Below are 14,808 nucleotides of genomic sequence, written 5' to 3'. Positions count from 1 at the left end.
TCTCCTCATGATAAATATTTTTATTGTTAAATAAGAATATGATAATATTATAATTTAACAATCAATATGTGCGTTAATTTGATGATTTGATGTGTGTTCATAAAAACTTAAAATATTAATGCAATGTTATGCATGTATCTAAAGAAATATCTAGAGACGCTGAAAAAAAAAAGTTAAGAGTGACTAACTCACAACAATTTTTAAGCCGTCTTCTGCAACCCAAAAATAATCAGGGATTCGAGCTAAATGAAGTTTGTATGCCTCCGAATTGGGGTCTTCATGCCAATGCACAAGTAAAGATAGTACCTTCCATGCATTTTCACCAAATAATGAATAAAACCTAGTGGTTATAATTAGGTATATCTTGGTAATACTTTTTTAGTAATATTTTTTAAAAAATATTATTAAATAATAAAAAAGCATTATTTTTATTTTAATCATTTTTTTAAAGCATCATAACTATTTTAACTATCTAAAATTTGTTTTATAATTAATATTATTTTTGTTATATAATTATACATTAAAACTAAATATCAAAATCAACCATTATGTAATTTATTTTAAATATATATTTTATATTAATATCTAATTTTAATAACTAATTTTAATATATACTTACGATTTGTTGTTATATACCTTTTCTACTGCTCCAAAGCAAAGGTAATGAGTAATCTCATCATCATATTGAATATGACTAAAGGTTATTTCTAATGCCTTCTTTCTAAGCATGGAAAAGGGCCAACACTTTAACAGAGGCTCTCCCACGTGATGAAGAAAACCCCATAATATATCTTGCATAAGAGGATGCGGATAGTAGAGATCCTCCTGAAAATTGCATGGAGTTAGGATGTGCTTGGAATGGGATTTTTTTTTAATTTATTTAAATTATGTAAATACTTTATTTATTGAAATGTATACCATATATTTTTATATTGTCATTACACATCTAAAATACATAGAATAAAAAATAAATAAATATAAAAATTGAATACTGTACATCCCAGATATATAACGTTTAAAAAAATATATATTTTCGATGTACCCAAAATATGTTATATCTGCATAGATATACATATTTAAAATATTGTACACTTTGGATAAAACCAAAAAAAAAAATGAGTCGAATGTACTTGAAATAAATAGAACTTTTAAATATGACATAACAAAAAAGAAAAGAATAAACTCAGAATGAGTATTTTTTATATAAAAAAATTGATTATGTTGTTATAAATAAGTTTGGTTCAATTTTTTAGTTAAATAAAAACAAAATTATTTTCTAATTTAAATCAATTAAAAAAATAGATTTTTCTGTATTTTCTATGAAATTATAAGATAATACACAAAAACATAGTTCTTTTTATAATGATTTAAAATCATAAGAAATTTTTCACTTAAATAAAAAGCCTGATTATTTTCTGTGTTTACCAAAGATTTTTAAAATTTATAAGCATTAAATATATATTTTAAAAATATTATATATATATTATTAAAATTAATTATTAAATTATATAAACATATATATTATTTTTAATATATATTTATATTTTAATATATATTTATATAGATAATAAATTTTATAGGTAATTTTTTGTAAATAGCTAATATGATCGAAAATATTTAGGATTCCATAAAATGATGGGAAGGATTATGCTCTTACCTTAGCAATTGTATTTCGAGCTTTATTCCAGTTGATCTGATCATAAGGTTCATTGTACAGTTCTTTTCTTAAGGATTTGATTAATTCAGTGATAGGGCCCACAAACTTCTTTCCAAATATATATGACATAGGCATGTAAATCAAGCGAGTGTAGCACATGATGGATCCTAGCATATTGTTTGGCAAACAACTTACACACCTAGGGATTGGTTGAGGAAAGAAAATAAATGGAATAATGCAATTTTTTTCTTGATTTTGCTGATTATGCCTAATTTAATTTCAAAATTTTAAATGGTTCAACTTAAATTTATCAAATGGTCCAGAAAAATTAACCATTTTGTTAAATTCTTTTCTTAAATTTTTATTTCTATTAAAGAATATTTATATTTCAACAAAAAATGATCATATAAAGATAATTTTAGAAGAAAATGAGTTGAAATTCAAATAATAATTCGCATTGATGCATGGAATCCAAAGTCTAAAGAATATGAGTACTTTTGAAACTAACCTGGTTGAATAGGACTGAAGTTAGGTAAAAGCCATAATTCTGGTGGAAGTGGATTGCAGCCTGACCACTCATATACTCCAAATACCTTTAAAAAGGTCAAGTGATGATTATCTATCAAAAATTCAAAAACGAATTTTTTTGCACTAAAATTATTTTAAATTATAAACTATACTTAAGGGCATATTTATCTATCTGCAAAATGATGTAGTCATTTTTCTTAGACATTATATCATATAAATTCTCTTTGATAGTAATGCCAAAAAAAATAATTAGTTTTCATATGATGTTTTGTTATGTAATAACTAATATCTGATCGAAAAATATCATATAAACTAAATAACTAATGATTCTTCTTGTATCAAGCACTTCAACGCATCATTTGTATTTTTTTACTTTGCTATTCTGCATCATGTAATTGAATAGTTGACATGTTATTAGAATTCAAGGTTTTATCCTGATGTGATTAGCTATTGATGCATGTTTTTTAATACAGAAACTTGGTATACTTATGTGTGTTATGGCTTGTATTTATTGTACAGCATGTAGTACTGTTAATATGAATATATACATGCATATAAAGTTGTTCAATTCATTTAAAGACATAAATAATTTGTATAAGGTGAAACTTAGGTGCAGTTTGTGAAGTTGATAACTGAGAACCGTTAGATGAAAATTTAGTCAAATCAGTTAAATTATCTAACGGCTCTCAACTATCAACTTCACGTGAAGCAGACTGCACCTGAATTTTCACCTTTGTATAAACATGTATTTGAAATATCAGTAGTGTGATCATTCTTGTCGTTCAATGTCAGAGTACATACACACACATAGGGGGTCCTTATTAATTAGAGGTAGAAGGAGCCGGACTACTCCATCAGAATTCGTGGTTGTTCGATTTATTTTAGTTTTAGGTTCGATTTAACTCATCTTGTTTTATTAAATAAGTTGGGTTTAGATTTTTTAAAAAGTCTATTGGTTTAAAGACCAGGGCATAGAATCTAAAAAAAGTTTATAAAATTTATTAGGCTGACTTATCAAAATATTTTTTTTTAAATAAATTATTTTTTATTTAAATTTTTAACTATTTACTTATAAAGACTAGATAAAATTATAAGTTTTTTGTTAAAAGAAAAAGTTTATGGATTATAAATCTAGTTATGATACGACCATTTATAATAATAAAATATAAAAAATTTATTTTTTTTCTAACAGAAATTATATATTTTATTATATTTGGTTAAACTTTGATTGAATCTCGAATAAACTTTTAAATCTTTTTAACATTTAGTTCAATTAATTCAATTATCAGTTTGGTTTTTAAAATTTGAATATAACAACAACAACGAAGCCTTATTTCATTAGGTAGGGTCGATTACATGGATCAAACGATGTTATTGATCTTTATCATGTATCATGTCTACAGAGAGACCGTTTACATGTAGATCTCGTTTAACTACCTTATGGATGATTTTCTTAGGTCATCCTCTATCTTTCACCTCTTGTTCATCTTCCATTTCATCCACCCTCCTGACTGGGTGTTCTGTCAGTCTTCTTTTCACATGTCCAAATCACCCGAGACGTGATTTTACCACATTTTTCACAATAGGTACTACTCCCATTCTCTCTTATATCTTCGTTCCTTATTCTATCTAATCGCATATGACCATTCATTCATCTCAACATCTTCATCTCTATCACATTTAACTTATATTTATGCTCCCCTTTGGCCGCCCAATACTTTGTACCATAAAGTATAGCCAGTCTAGCAGTGTGATAGAATTTACCTCTAAGTTTTAAATGCACTTGTTTTGTCACATATAAAACCAGATGCACTCTACCATTTTGACCAACCTGCTTGGATAGATCCTATGATTTACATCTTATTCAATCTCTCTATTATCCTGTATTTTACACCCAAGATATTTAAAACTTTTAACTTTTTCATAAAATATTTTCTCCAATCTTCACTTCTGTATTAAAATTTTTCTTTTGGTAGCCAAACTTATATTCTATATATTTTGTCTTACTACAATTTATACGTAAACCATACACTTCTAGAACTTTTCAGCATAAACCCAACTTCTGAAAAGTTTTACATTGGACTTATAGTTTTTGTAGGGCCTATATATAAAAGAAAGTTTATAAAAATGATATTGGGTCAAGTCTAAAATTCTCTTTTCCTTTGTTTTTCTACTATAGCATCAGCAAGACATACACATATTGTAGTAAATCACTCATCTTCCTCAATGTCTCAGTCACTTCTCCTCTTCCTCATGTCCTCCCTTTTGAATAATAAATTCCAGCCTACTTCTGTTTTACTTAACTCAATACTCTTTTTCTACCCAATCAATATTCATGATCTATCAATCATATTCTCTCATGTTGGCTCTTATTTTTAAACCCTAATTAAGTAACCTAAACTTAAAAAAGAAAAAAAAAATCTTTAATTCAAATCTTAATAATTAATAAGACATTAAAATAATTCTTTAGCTCAGTAATTACTTATATTCTCATCAATTTTTGTCATGTTTGTAATTATAAGTATTAATAAATTCAAAACTTTAGAATTAGGATAAGATAGAATTTAAAATTTTTTATGCAATTAGATTCTATTATATCAATTAATGTCAATATTAACTTATTAATGATATTATTGTTATATGTTTGTTATATTAGATCCTCAAGGAAACCATTTTCAATTCTTTGCCTATTAGAACACATGAAGTAGTGGAAATTTCTCTTAGATTTTAGTCTATAAATAAATTTTATATCTATAGTTAGATTTTATTATTGTATTATTTTTCCCGTTATAAAAAATTAGAAATAAAATAATTATTTGATTATTTATTCACTTATTTGTTAGCATGATATTTATGTTAGCTATCTTATAAAAGAAATTTCAAATATGACATAATGCTTTGCATTGAGATTATTAATTAACTTTGATGTATGAGATACTTAATTATAATTAGAAGATACTATTATGAAGATTTTATAATTGTTTTTATATAAAGATATTATTTTTTATTGATAAATTGTAAGATTTGATTTTGATATATTATAAAAGTTTTATTTTTTTAAAATGTGGCTAAACAAACAAAATACATTTTTTATACAAAAATTTTTATAAAAAAATATTTTTAGTATTTTCATTTGAGTAGATGCCATTACAATTAAATACTTTCTTTGTAATTTTCACTTTCTATGTGAATTTAGTATTGAATTTGGACAAGGTTAGTTATTATATATATTAGTAAATATTTGATTGATGAAATATTTATTGATTTGTTTAACAACCATTAGTTTGTTGTATAATGTATTTAATATATATGTATAAAACTATTTTGAAAGGCTTTATGATAGAAATTGCAGCTAATGATAGTAGACGTGAGAATTGAAGCATCTTGACTATATATAATTCTATTTTCAGGATCATATAAAATGAAAAACTATAACTATTCATTTCATGTTTGCAAAATTAGCAGAACACGTTTGTTTTAGATTCACACAAAAAACAATCACCTAAATGTAATTTTTGTCTGTTGTTCTAACCTTTATAAATTAGATAACCTTCTACTTAGATTTTTTTTAATAAAAAACTAAAGTTTGAACATTTGATATGATATCTATGATTCATTATCAATGTATTTAAATATATTTTTTATCATTATTATTATTATAGCAGATTTATTTTGCCAAGTATTTAATATTTATACAAATTTTTTTTGTGTGGGTTATGCATGGATATTTTATTTACTACTAATAAATTTTAAGATTCATTTTGTTATTTTTTTATATCTTTTTTTTTTTTCAGAGACAGGTCTTCATCTTAACCTCACTTTATTAGTTCTACTCTAATTTTGTTTAAGTTAGTGAGTATTTTATTGTTCAAGTGCAAGATGTTTTGTATACATACTTTGAAAAGTCTTTAAGTATCCTAAAGTGTTTCATGTGCCACACGCAAGATCCAACCTTAGTGATTTGAAATAATTTGTTTTTGTATATATTATAATATATGAAATTATTAGACTAGCCGTAAATACTAAACTAGAATTTTATGTAAATATGTTGAATGTTTAAAATATGATATCTAAACATGTGTTGCCTGTTAGTATTATTAGAAAATTTTTTCTATAAAATCTATTTGTAAGACTTGTTTAGAACGATTTTTTTAAATGCCAATCATGGCTGGACCAGATTGCATTGTGACAATTTTTTTTTTAAAAAGAAGTACACGAAATTAAGTTAACATTATATAACATAAAAAAGTAAATGTTAAAATAATTTTAATTTAAAGTAATAAATAAATAAATAATTCAATATATATATTAAAACTAAATATGTCTAAAGTATAAATTAAGATATAAATTTTTTAGGTTTGAATTTGATTGGTTTATTTAATTTGTTTTTGAGTTTTTAGACTTAAATGATGGTTTATCAAAAATTGGAGTTTTAGTTAGTTATTTGTTTTTATCAAGTTTAATTACTTTTAATTTTAATACTCATTAATTTTTTAAATCTTTTGTTTGAAAACCATATATGTTGAATCAATTACAATCAAACACTTTAAATTTTAAATTTTAATTGATATTTCAATCTTATATTTATTTTTAATATTTATACTGACTGTAGTATTTTATGTTTTAAATTAATTTGTGTTTAACTCTAAAATATACTTTTGTAGATCTTAAATAATTAATGTTAAGTAATTAGGTATTGAGAAACTAGCTGCTTTTATTAAAAGATCTACTAATCTTAAAAATTTGTCACTAAAATCTAATATAAATGAATAATGGAAAACATAATTTTTTTTTTAATCAAAATTGAGTAAATTCCCGCACATTGTATCGTACACCATAAAATAAAAATAATTGGAAAAATGCTAGATAAGAAAATTATTTTTGTAATTAAATCCAACCAAAATTTTTCTCTCCTTATTTATGTGTCTCCTTTTTTTCAATTGATTTTAATTGTATCAATAAATTATTGGACCAACTTTATTGAACTTAGTTACTAAAATGATATTATCATGTAGTTATTGAAATGGTAAATTCACGAGAGATGAAGGGAAGAACTTTACGAAACCTGAAAATAGAGGAGAGTGTGTTTACTATCACAATTCTGTTACTTTTAAATTCATTTTCTGATTGCATAAAGAAAAAACAGGTTCAATTCACCTTTCTTAACTAATAAATAGCAGCAACTTAACGAGCTACATAACTAACTATCTAGTCAGCACTCTAACAAACTTATTTCTTAGTCACTTACTAACAAAATCTGCCTATATCCGCAACTCCTAACTAATTAGCTTGCTAACTATTATATACATGACTTATTAGCTCACGTAACACCCATTCTCAAACCAGAATCGATGACATTCACCATTCTGAGTTTGCTACAACATTTTTGAAACATGTTAGGAGCTAATACTTTGGTTAATATGTCAACTGTTTGGTTAATTATGGTAATAGGCAACAACTTGATTACTTGTTCTTGCCATTTATCTCTTACAACATGATAATCCATCTCTATATGTTTGACTCTCTCGTGGAAGACGGGGTTTACCGCAATATGCAAGGCTGATTGGCTGTCACAATACATAGCAATTGGCTTCTGCAGTTTCACTTGCAAATCCTCTAATATGTAAGTAATCCATTGTGTCTCCCTAGTGGCCATAATAAGGACTATGTATTCTGCTTCACATGATGATATAGCTAATGTACTTTATTTTTTACTTTTCCAGGATACAATAGAAGTACCTATGAAGAAGTAATGACCAGATACTGATCTTCTTGTGTCCGAACAGGTACCCCAGTTGCTGTCTGAAAAACTAGTTGGCTCCAAATCTGTCTGAGATGGAAGAACAGCCCCAATGCTGGCTCATTCTTGAGATATCTAAGTATCCTTATAGCTGCCTCAAAGTGTTTGTCAGTAGCGCACTCCAAAAATTGACTCAATCTTCCAACCGCATAACATATATCTGGCCTTGTATTGGTTAGATAGAGTAACCTTCCAATTAACCTTCTATATTCAGATGTTGAGCTAAATAAAGTTTCAGTATTCTTTGTCAACTTGCTGGTGTAGTCCATTGGAGTTGAGATTGCCTTGGCTTTCATTAACCCGTAGTCTTGGAGTAGATCGATGCAATACTTTCTTTGACATATTGCAATTCCCCTCTTGTTTCGAACTACCTCCAATCCCAAAAAAAAAATTGTAGGTCCCCAATGTCCTTGATCTTGAAGAGATCATGTAGATGTTGCTTGATGAACTGTATTTCACACATATCATCTCCAGCCAGTATTAAATCATCGACATACACCAAAATGGCTGTGAATTTGCCTTTGTTTGATTTTGTGAAAAAGCTATAGTCATGTCGTGATTGAGAATATCCAGCTTGAAGTAGTGTGGTGCACAATTTCGTGTTCCATTGTCTGCTGACTTGTTTTAAGCTGTAAAGAGAACGGTCCAATTTGCAAACCAAATCTGGTGAGGATAGTTGAAGACCTTGGAGAGGGCGCATATATACTTCTTCAGCCAAATCACCATACAAAAAAAATGTGTTCACATCCAATTGGTGGAAAAACCAGCCTCTCACTGCAGCAATGGACATGAGGATTCAAAAGGTATTCATTTTCACCACAGGACTATATGTTTCAAAATAATCCACCCCTGCTGTTTGGGTGAACCCTTGAGCAACTAGCCTGGCCTTGTGGCGATCAATTGAACTATCATGCTTTAGTTTCAACCGAAACACTCATTTATACCCGACAGCCTTCTTTCCATCAGGAAGCTTGGTAAGTGTCCAAGTTCTATTTTTTCTTAGAGTGGTTAATTCAGCATTGATAGCCTCCTGTCAACTAGGATCACAAACGGCCTCAGCATAGTATTTTGGCTCTTTGTGTTTGAGTTGAGAAGTATGTGTGGTGGATAGAATTGAAGATGCATTAATTGGGAGGAGGGGTGAAGGTGACTCTGACTCAAAAAACAAAATTGTGGACTGATCAAAGAAATTTGTTGTTTGCTCATGTAACATATTTTTAAAATTTTTCAAGAAAAATTGATGAGAATCATGTGAATTAAGAGTTGAATTCGAGGAACAATTGGTGTATGACACAGTTGGCATGCAATGATAATCCTCTAGATATGCAGGGGGTTTTCTATTTCTTGTAGACTTCCTAATCTCTTGAGGTGAATTAAATGCCATGCTAAGATGTGGTGAATTACTTGGCTGTGAAGATGCAGGCATGATGTCAGGTATAATATTCTCATGTTGATGTCCTTCATCTAAATGATTGATTGATGGTGATGCATGAGAATTAATGCTACTATGAAACTCAGAAAATGGATCATCAAATGCTAGATTGTTTAACGTAGTAATGGGTGCAATGTTATTGTCAACTGAATTTTGCAATGAAAAAGAAAATACATGCTCATAAAATGATACATTCCTTAATATTAAAATATTTCTACTTTTCAAGTCATATAGAACGTGTCCTTTGACACCTTCTTTGACACCCAAATATACATATTTAATAGTCCTCTTATCCAATTTTGATCTATGAGCTGAATTTGTTAAAACAAATCCTAGACATTCAAAGACTTTGAGGTAAGATATATCAGGCTCTTTTTCTTTCAAGATTTTATAAGGAGAATGATTTTGCAATAGCACACTAGGAATTCTATTAATAATGTAAACTGATTGTGCTACTGCAAAATTCTAAAATTTCTTTGACATGTTAGAATGGAACATCAAAGCTCTTGTGACTTCCAAAATGTGTTGATGCTTCCTTTCTACAATGTCATTTTGTTGGGGAGTTTCAACACATAAAATTTGGTGAATGATACCTTTGGATACATAAAAATTGTTCATTTTGAATTCATTTTCATTATCAGTTTGGATCTTCTTAATTGTTACTTTGAATTGAGTTTCAATCATTTTTATTAAATTCTTGACTAATTTACTAGCTTCACTCTTTAATTTCATAAAATACAACCAAGTGAATCTACTTTTATCATCCACAATAGTCAAGAAATATTTGAAACCTGAAACAGAAATGGTATTGAAAGGATCCCAAATGTCAATGTGTACAATGTCAAAGTTGTTCATGCTCTTAGTGATCCTTGACATAAAAGACAACCATTTTTGTTTTGCATAATGACAAGAATCACAAGGCTTATTACAAATTGAAAATTTTAAATCTTTGTATTCCTTTTTCATAACAACAATTCTATCATTAGGTAAATGTCCTAATCTAAGATGCCATAGTTCAGAGTGCTTTAAGTGTGTGGACTGTGCTGACAGTGTGGATGCAAGTGATGCAGATGAATTTGTGATGTAGCTTGAATGGGTGTGAGGTTCTCAAAAGCATAGAGCTCTTCTTTGTTCAACTACACCAATTATTCTCTTGGTAGTTTTGTCCTGGATTTCACATTCATTTTCATCAAAAATCAATTTGCATTTCAAATTGGCTGTCAATTTTGAGACAGAGATCAAATTAAATTTAAAATTTGGAATATAAAAGACATGTAGCAAGGAAAATTGATCAGAAAACACAACTGTTCCTACAATATTGACTAATGTATTTGTGCCATCAGGTATGCTGACTAGTATGGGTTCGATTTGGTATAATTTTTGAAATGAATTTTCGTCCTATGACACGTGATTGGTTGTTCTTGAGTCAATGACCCAGGATTTAGAACTGAATGTAGAAAGTAACATTATATAAGAGATACATTGGTTTGATGCTAGAGTTGTGGTGACAAGTTGATTTATGCTATGCTTTAGGTGTGCATCTTGTTGGTTTAGAAGAACAAGCAAAGCCTCTTTTTGTTCTAAGGTGAAATATGGCTCAGATTTACTAAGTTCTTCCTTCTGAGATTGATTGCTTATTTCATTATCATCTTCAGCAACCATGTTGTTGATCATGGCTACATTGTTCTTGAAATGAGGGGGGAAGCCATGCTTTTTGTAGCATGTGTCTACCAAGTGACCATGCTTGCCACAATGAGAACATTGTTTGGAACCTCTTCCATTCTTTGCATTGTTGACATAGCCTCTTCCCCCTCTTCCTCTACCTCTTCCTCTTGTGTTTGTGCCACTATTTTGGTTTCTTGAATTGATTAACAATGCCTTTTCTTCCATTACTTCATTCAGGTTCAACTGCCGTTCTTGTTGCAACAAGGACACAAAGGCTACATCCACCGTAGGTAACGGCTCCATCAGCATAATCTGAGATCTCATAGTTAAAAATTATTCGTTAAGACCTCTCAAAAGCCTAACTGTTCTAGATTCTTCCTTGTAACCTCTCATTATGTTCACCTCACAATTGCACTTCTCCACACATCTTGAACAGTTTGGAGTTGGACGTAAATTTTTCAATTCCTCCCAAATCGATTTCAGCTTAGTATAGTAGGCAGTTACTGATGCATCTCCTTGTTTGGTTGCAAATAATTTTTCTTCCAATTCTATTATTCTATACACGTCACCATGATTGTACCTATGCTTCAATTCCTTTCATAATTCTTCGGCTGAATTAATCCACATGACGCTTTGAGCAATTTCAGGGCTTAGAGAGTGATTGATCCAAGAAGCAATGTATGTGTTGCAACGGTCCCATGCTTTAAATAATGCATCATCTTCTGATGGTCTTTGAATCGATCCATCCACAAATTTCAGCTTATTCTTGGACTTCAATGCTCTCCACATGTCTCTTTCCCATTATTGAAAATTACTCCCTACTAATTTAACAATAACTATGGCTGATCCTGAATTTTCTCCATGATGCAAGAAATAAGGACTCACCAGATCCAATGCTGAATTTGATTGACCTTTGTTCGTGCTTGATTGGTTCATCATGTTGATCTGATTTACCAACACAGCAAGTGTATGAATGTCTACTGAAGGAACCGATGGAATACCTTCACGTTCTATCGCCTCTTGTTCGCAAACCCTAATTTCAGAATCAAATCAATGAATCTTGTTGATGCAGATTCAGAACTTCTTCCCTCAATCTTGCTGATCAAAAATGTTTGCCAGTGCCGGATTAATAGACGACAACGCAAATCTCATCAGTCTCTATCGATTGAGTTTAAGGGAAGAGGAGAAGAATTAGATGAGAAAAATGAGAGAAAATTGATTTTGTAAGAAGAAGAAGACAAAGAATGAAGAAATGTGCTGCAGACTTCTTTCGAAGTTCCTCAGCCTTTTTATCATCATTCCCCTCCACGCTCACCGCACCATGTTAAAATGGTGAGTTCAGGGGAGATGAAGGGAAGAACTTCACGAAGCTTGAAAACAGAAGAGAGTGTGTTTACTATCACAACTCTGTCACTCTTGAATTCATTTTTGATTGCATAAAAAAAAAACAGGTTCAATTCACCTTTCTTAGTTAATAAATAGCAGCAACTTAATGAGCTGCATAACTAACTATCTAGTCAGCACTCTAACAAATTTATTCCCTAATCACTCACTAACAGAATTTGTCTATATCCGCAACTCCTAACTAATTAGCTTGCTAACTATTATACATGACTCATTAGCTCACGTAACAGTAGTATCACCAAAAATATAGAATGTTTAATATATATTTTATTTATTTTAGAAAATAATGATTTTTTTGTAATTTTTTTGTTTATTTAATGGTTTTTTATTTATTTTTGACATATTTCCATACTTAGCCCTAGCAAAAAAAAAATCATAATAAATAAATAAATAAATAAAATAAAAAAGATGTTCTTACTGAGGCCCAAAACTTTCCCCAAGATGGAATAGCAACTAAACCACCATGATCAAGAATCCATTTTCTGGCTGTGGCCAATACCATGTCTTCAGGATCTTCTCCGAGTACTCTCAATGCGATATAGCTCAATGCTGTTGCAAACATTCCACTCTCACTTAGTAGATGTAGTCCCCATCCACCGTCTTCATTCTGTTTATATATTTCATGATCAAATGCCAACAATGAATGACGAATTCCCCTTATACTTTATTAGCACTTGGTAGCTAGTTTACCCATAACAATTAATTACTTAAATTACCTGATGATTATACAAATACCGAATAATTTCCTTCTTATGTTCTGCTCCTAAAACAACGTTAAGAGATCCTGTAATATATAGAATCATTACCTGTGAAATAAGTAAGGTTATACCGTTAGTATATACTATTTTTAAGATATATGATAAGATTATCAAATATTGTTCAGTCTAAGTGAATGTTTAACCTAGACAATTAATTAATAGTAAAGTATCGTTCTTGTCTTTAACATTTAGAGCAAGTCTCAAAGTTGTTCTTAACGTTTTAACCGTTCTATTTAAGTTCCTAATGTTTTAAAATTGACTTAATGTTATTTTGCCGTTAGAAATCCGTTAACAGAATTAACAGTGGGACAAAATTGAGACGATTTTAAAACATTAGGGATTTAAATAGGACGAAAACGTTGGGGATAAAAACGATGCATAGAAATAAATTTTAATTTTATCTTTCAATAATATCAATTTTTTACTATACATAGTATTCAATTATTTTTTAATTGTATCTAAGTAAATTATACTTAATCATATTATTTTCATTCTAAATAAATTAATTTTTTTTTATAATTTTACTCTTAAAGGTTTTTAGTTATCATAAAATATTAATAAAAAATTGATATTATTAGAAGATAAAATTAAATTAAAATTTATTTTAACGTTAGAAACTTAAATAAGACGATTAAAACATTAGAGACAATTTTAGAATTTACTCAAAATATTGAGGATAAAAATGATTCTTTATCATTAATTAAAAATCGAGGAAATGCTACATAAATGATAGCTAATATAGTAATATTTACGAAACTAAATTAAAATTGATTTTTTAAGTATTTTATTTATTTATCTGCTACGATAACAAACTTTTTTTTTTCAATTAACATGTTCAACTTGAATATTCTTTAGGATTATAAAAATGTTTATTAATTTGACGTTATAAAAGTTTAAATTCAATTTAAAGATAAATTTTTATTTTTTTTTATGAAAAATAGAAAAATTTAAATTTACAGCCTTTTAAATAAGTATATAAAGATCGGCTCATCCTTAAACGCTCCTTGCTAAGTATGGAGTGCTGCACACCTTGTGAATTCATTAAATCTGAACTCTTTATTTATTATATTTTATTTGAATGGTCTAGATTTAAAAAAATAACTTGTTAATCAGGTTAATCATTTTTTTACAAGTTTTAGATTTTTTTTGTAAATCTCAGATATTGGGCTAAAGTTCAAAATAAAAAAAATAGTACATAAATATTAAAAACAACATGTCAGTACAAAAAAAATTATTGGACTCTATATAAATATTAAAAACAACATGTCTGTACAAAAAAAAGTTATTGGATTTTAGAATTAAAATAAATAATACATAAAAAATAGGTTAAAAATTCATGTACTAAATCCAGAAAAAAAGATATATTAGAATCTTAAAAAAAATATTAAATATATATTATGTGTATAATATTAAAATTTAAATAAATTTTATTTTGTGTGAAATAAAACTATAATATTAAATATAAACACAATGATAAAAATTTTTGTGTTATATAAATTTAATTAAGAAAAACATATATACTCATATAGAAAGCAAACAAACATATAATAATTTTATTAACACA

The 14,808-nt window shown here is 28.2% G+C and overlaps 1 protein-coding gene across 1 annotated transcript in view; it reads right to left on the bottom strand.

The window, feature by feature from the left end:
- Nucleotides 1-14,808, bottom strand: part of LOC107474563 (lupeol synthase) — a gene marked incomplete in the record, with an annotated part of 43,723 nt that overhangs the window by 18,158 nt on the left and 10,757 nt on the right. Inside the window, 6 exon segments of the mRNA XM_021136423.2 lie at nucleotides 193-306; nucleotides 637-825; nucleotides 1,658-1,824; nucleotides 2,166-2,250; nucleotides 12,905-13,093; nucleotides 13,203-13,292. Of these exon segments, the coding sequence (XP_020992082.1) occupies nucleotides 193-306; nucleotides 637-825; nucleotides 1,658-1,824; nucleotides 2,166-2,250; nucleotides 12,905-13,093; nucleotides 13,203-13,292 (834 nt within the window).

This window comes from Arachis duranensis, chromosome 2 (genome assembly GCF_000817695.3).
Source record: "Arachis duranensis cultivar V14167 chromosome 2, aradu.V14167.gnm2.J7QH, whole genome shotgun sequence".
In the NCBI taxonomy this organism is placed as follows: domain Eukaryota; kingdom Viridiplantae; phylum Streptophyta; class Magnoliopsida; order Fabales; family Fabaceae; genus Arachis; species Arachis duranensis.
This window is presented reverse-complemented; position numbering and strand designations above follow the sequence as displayed.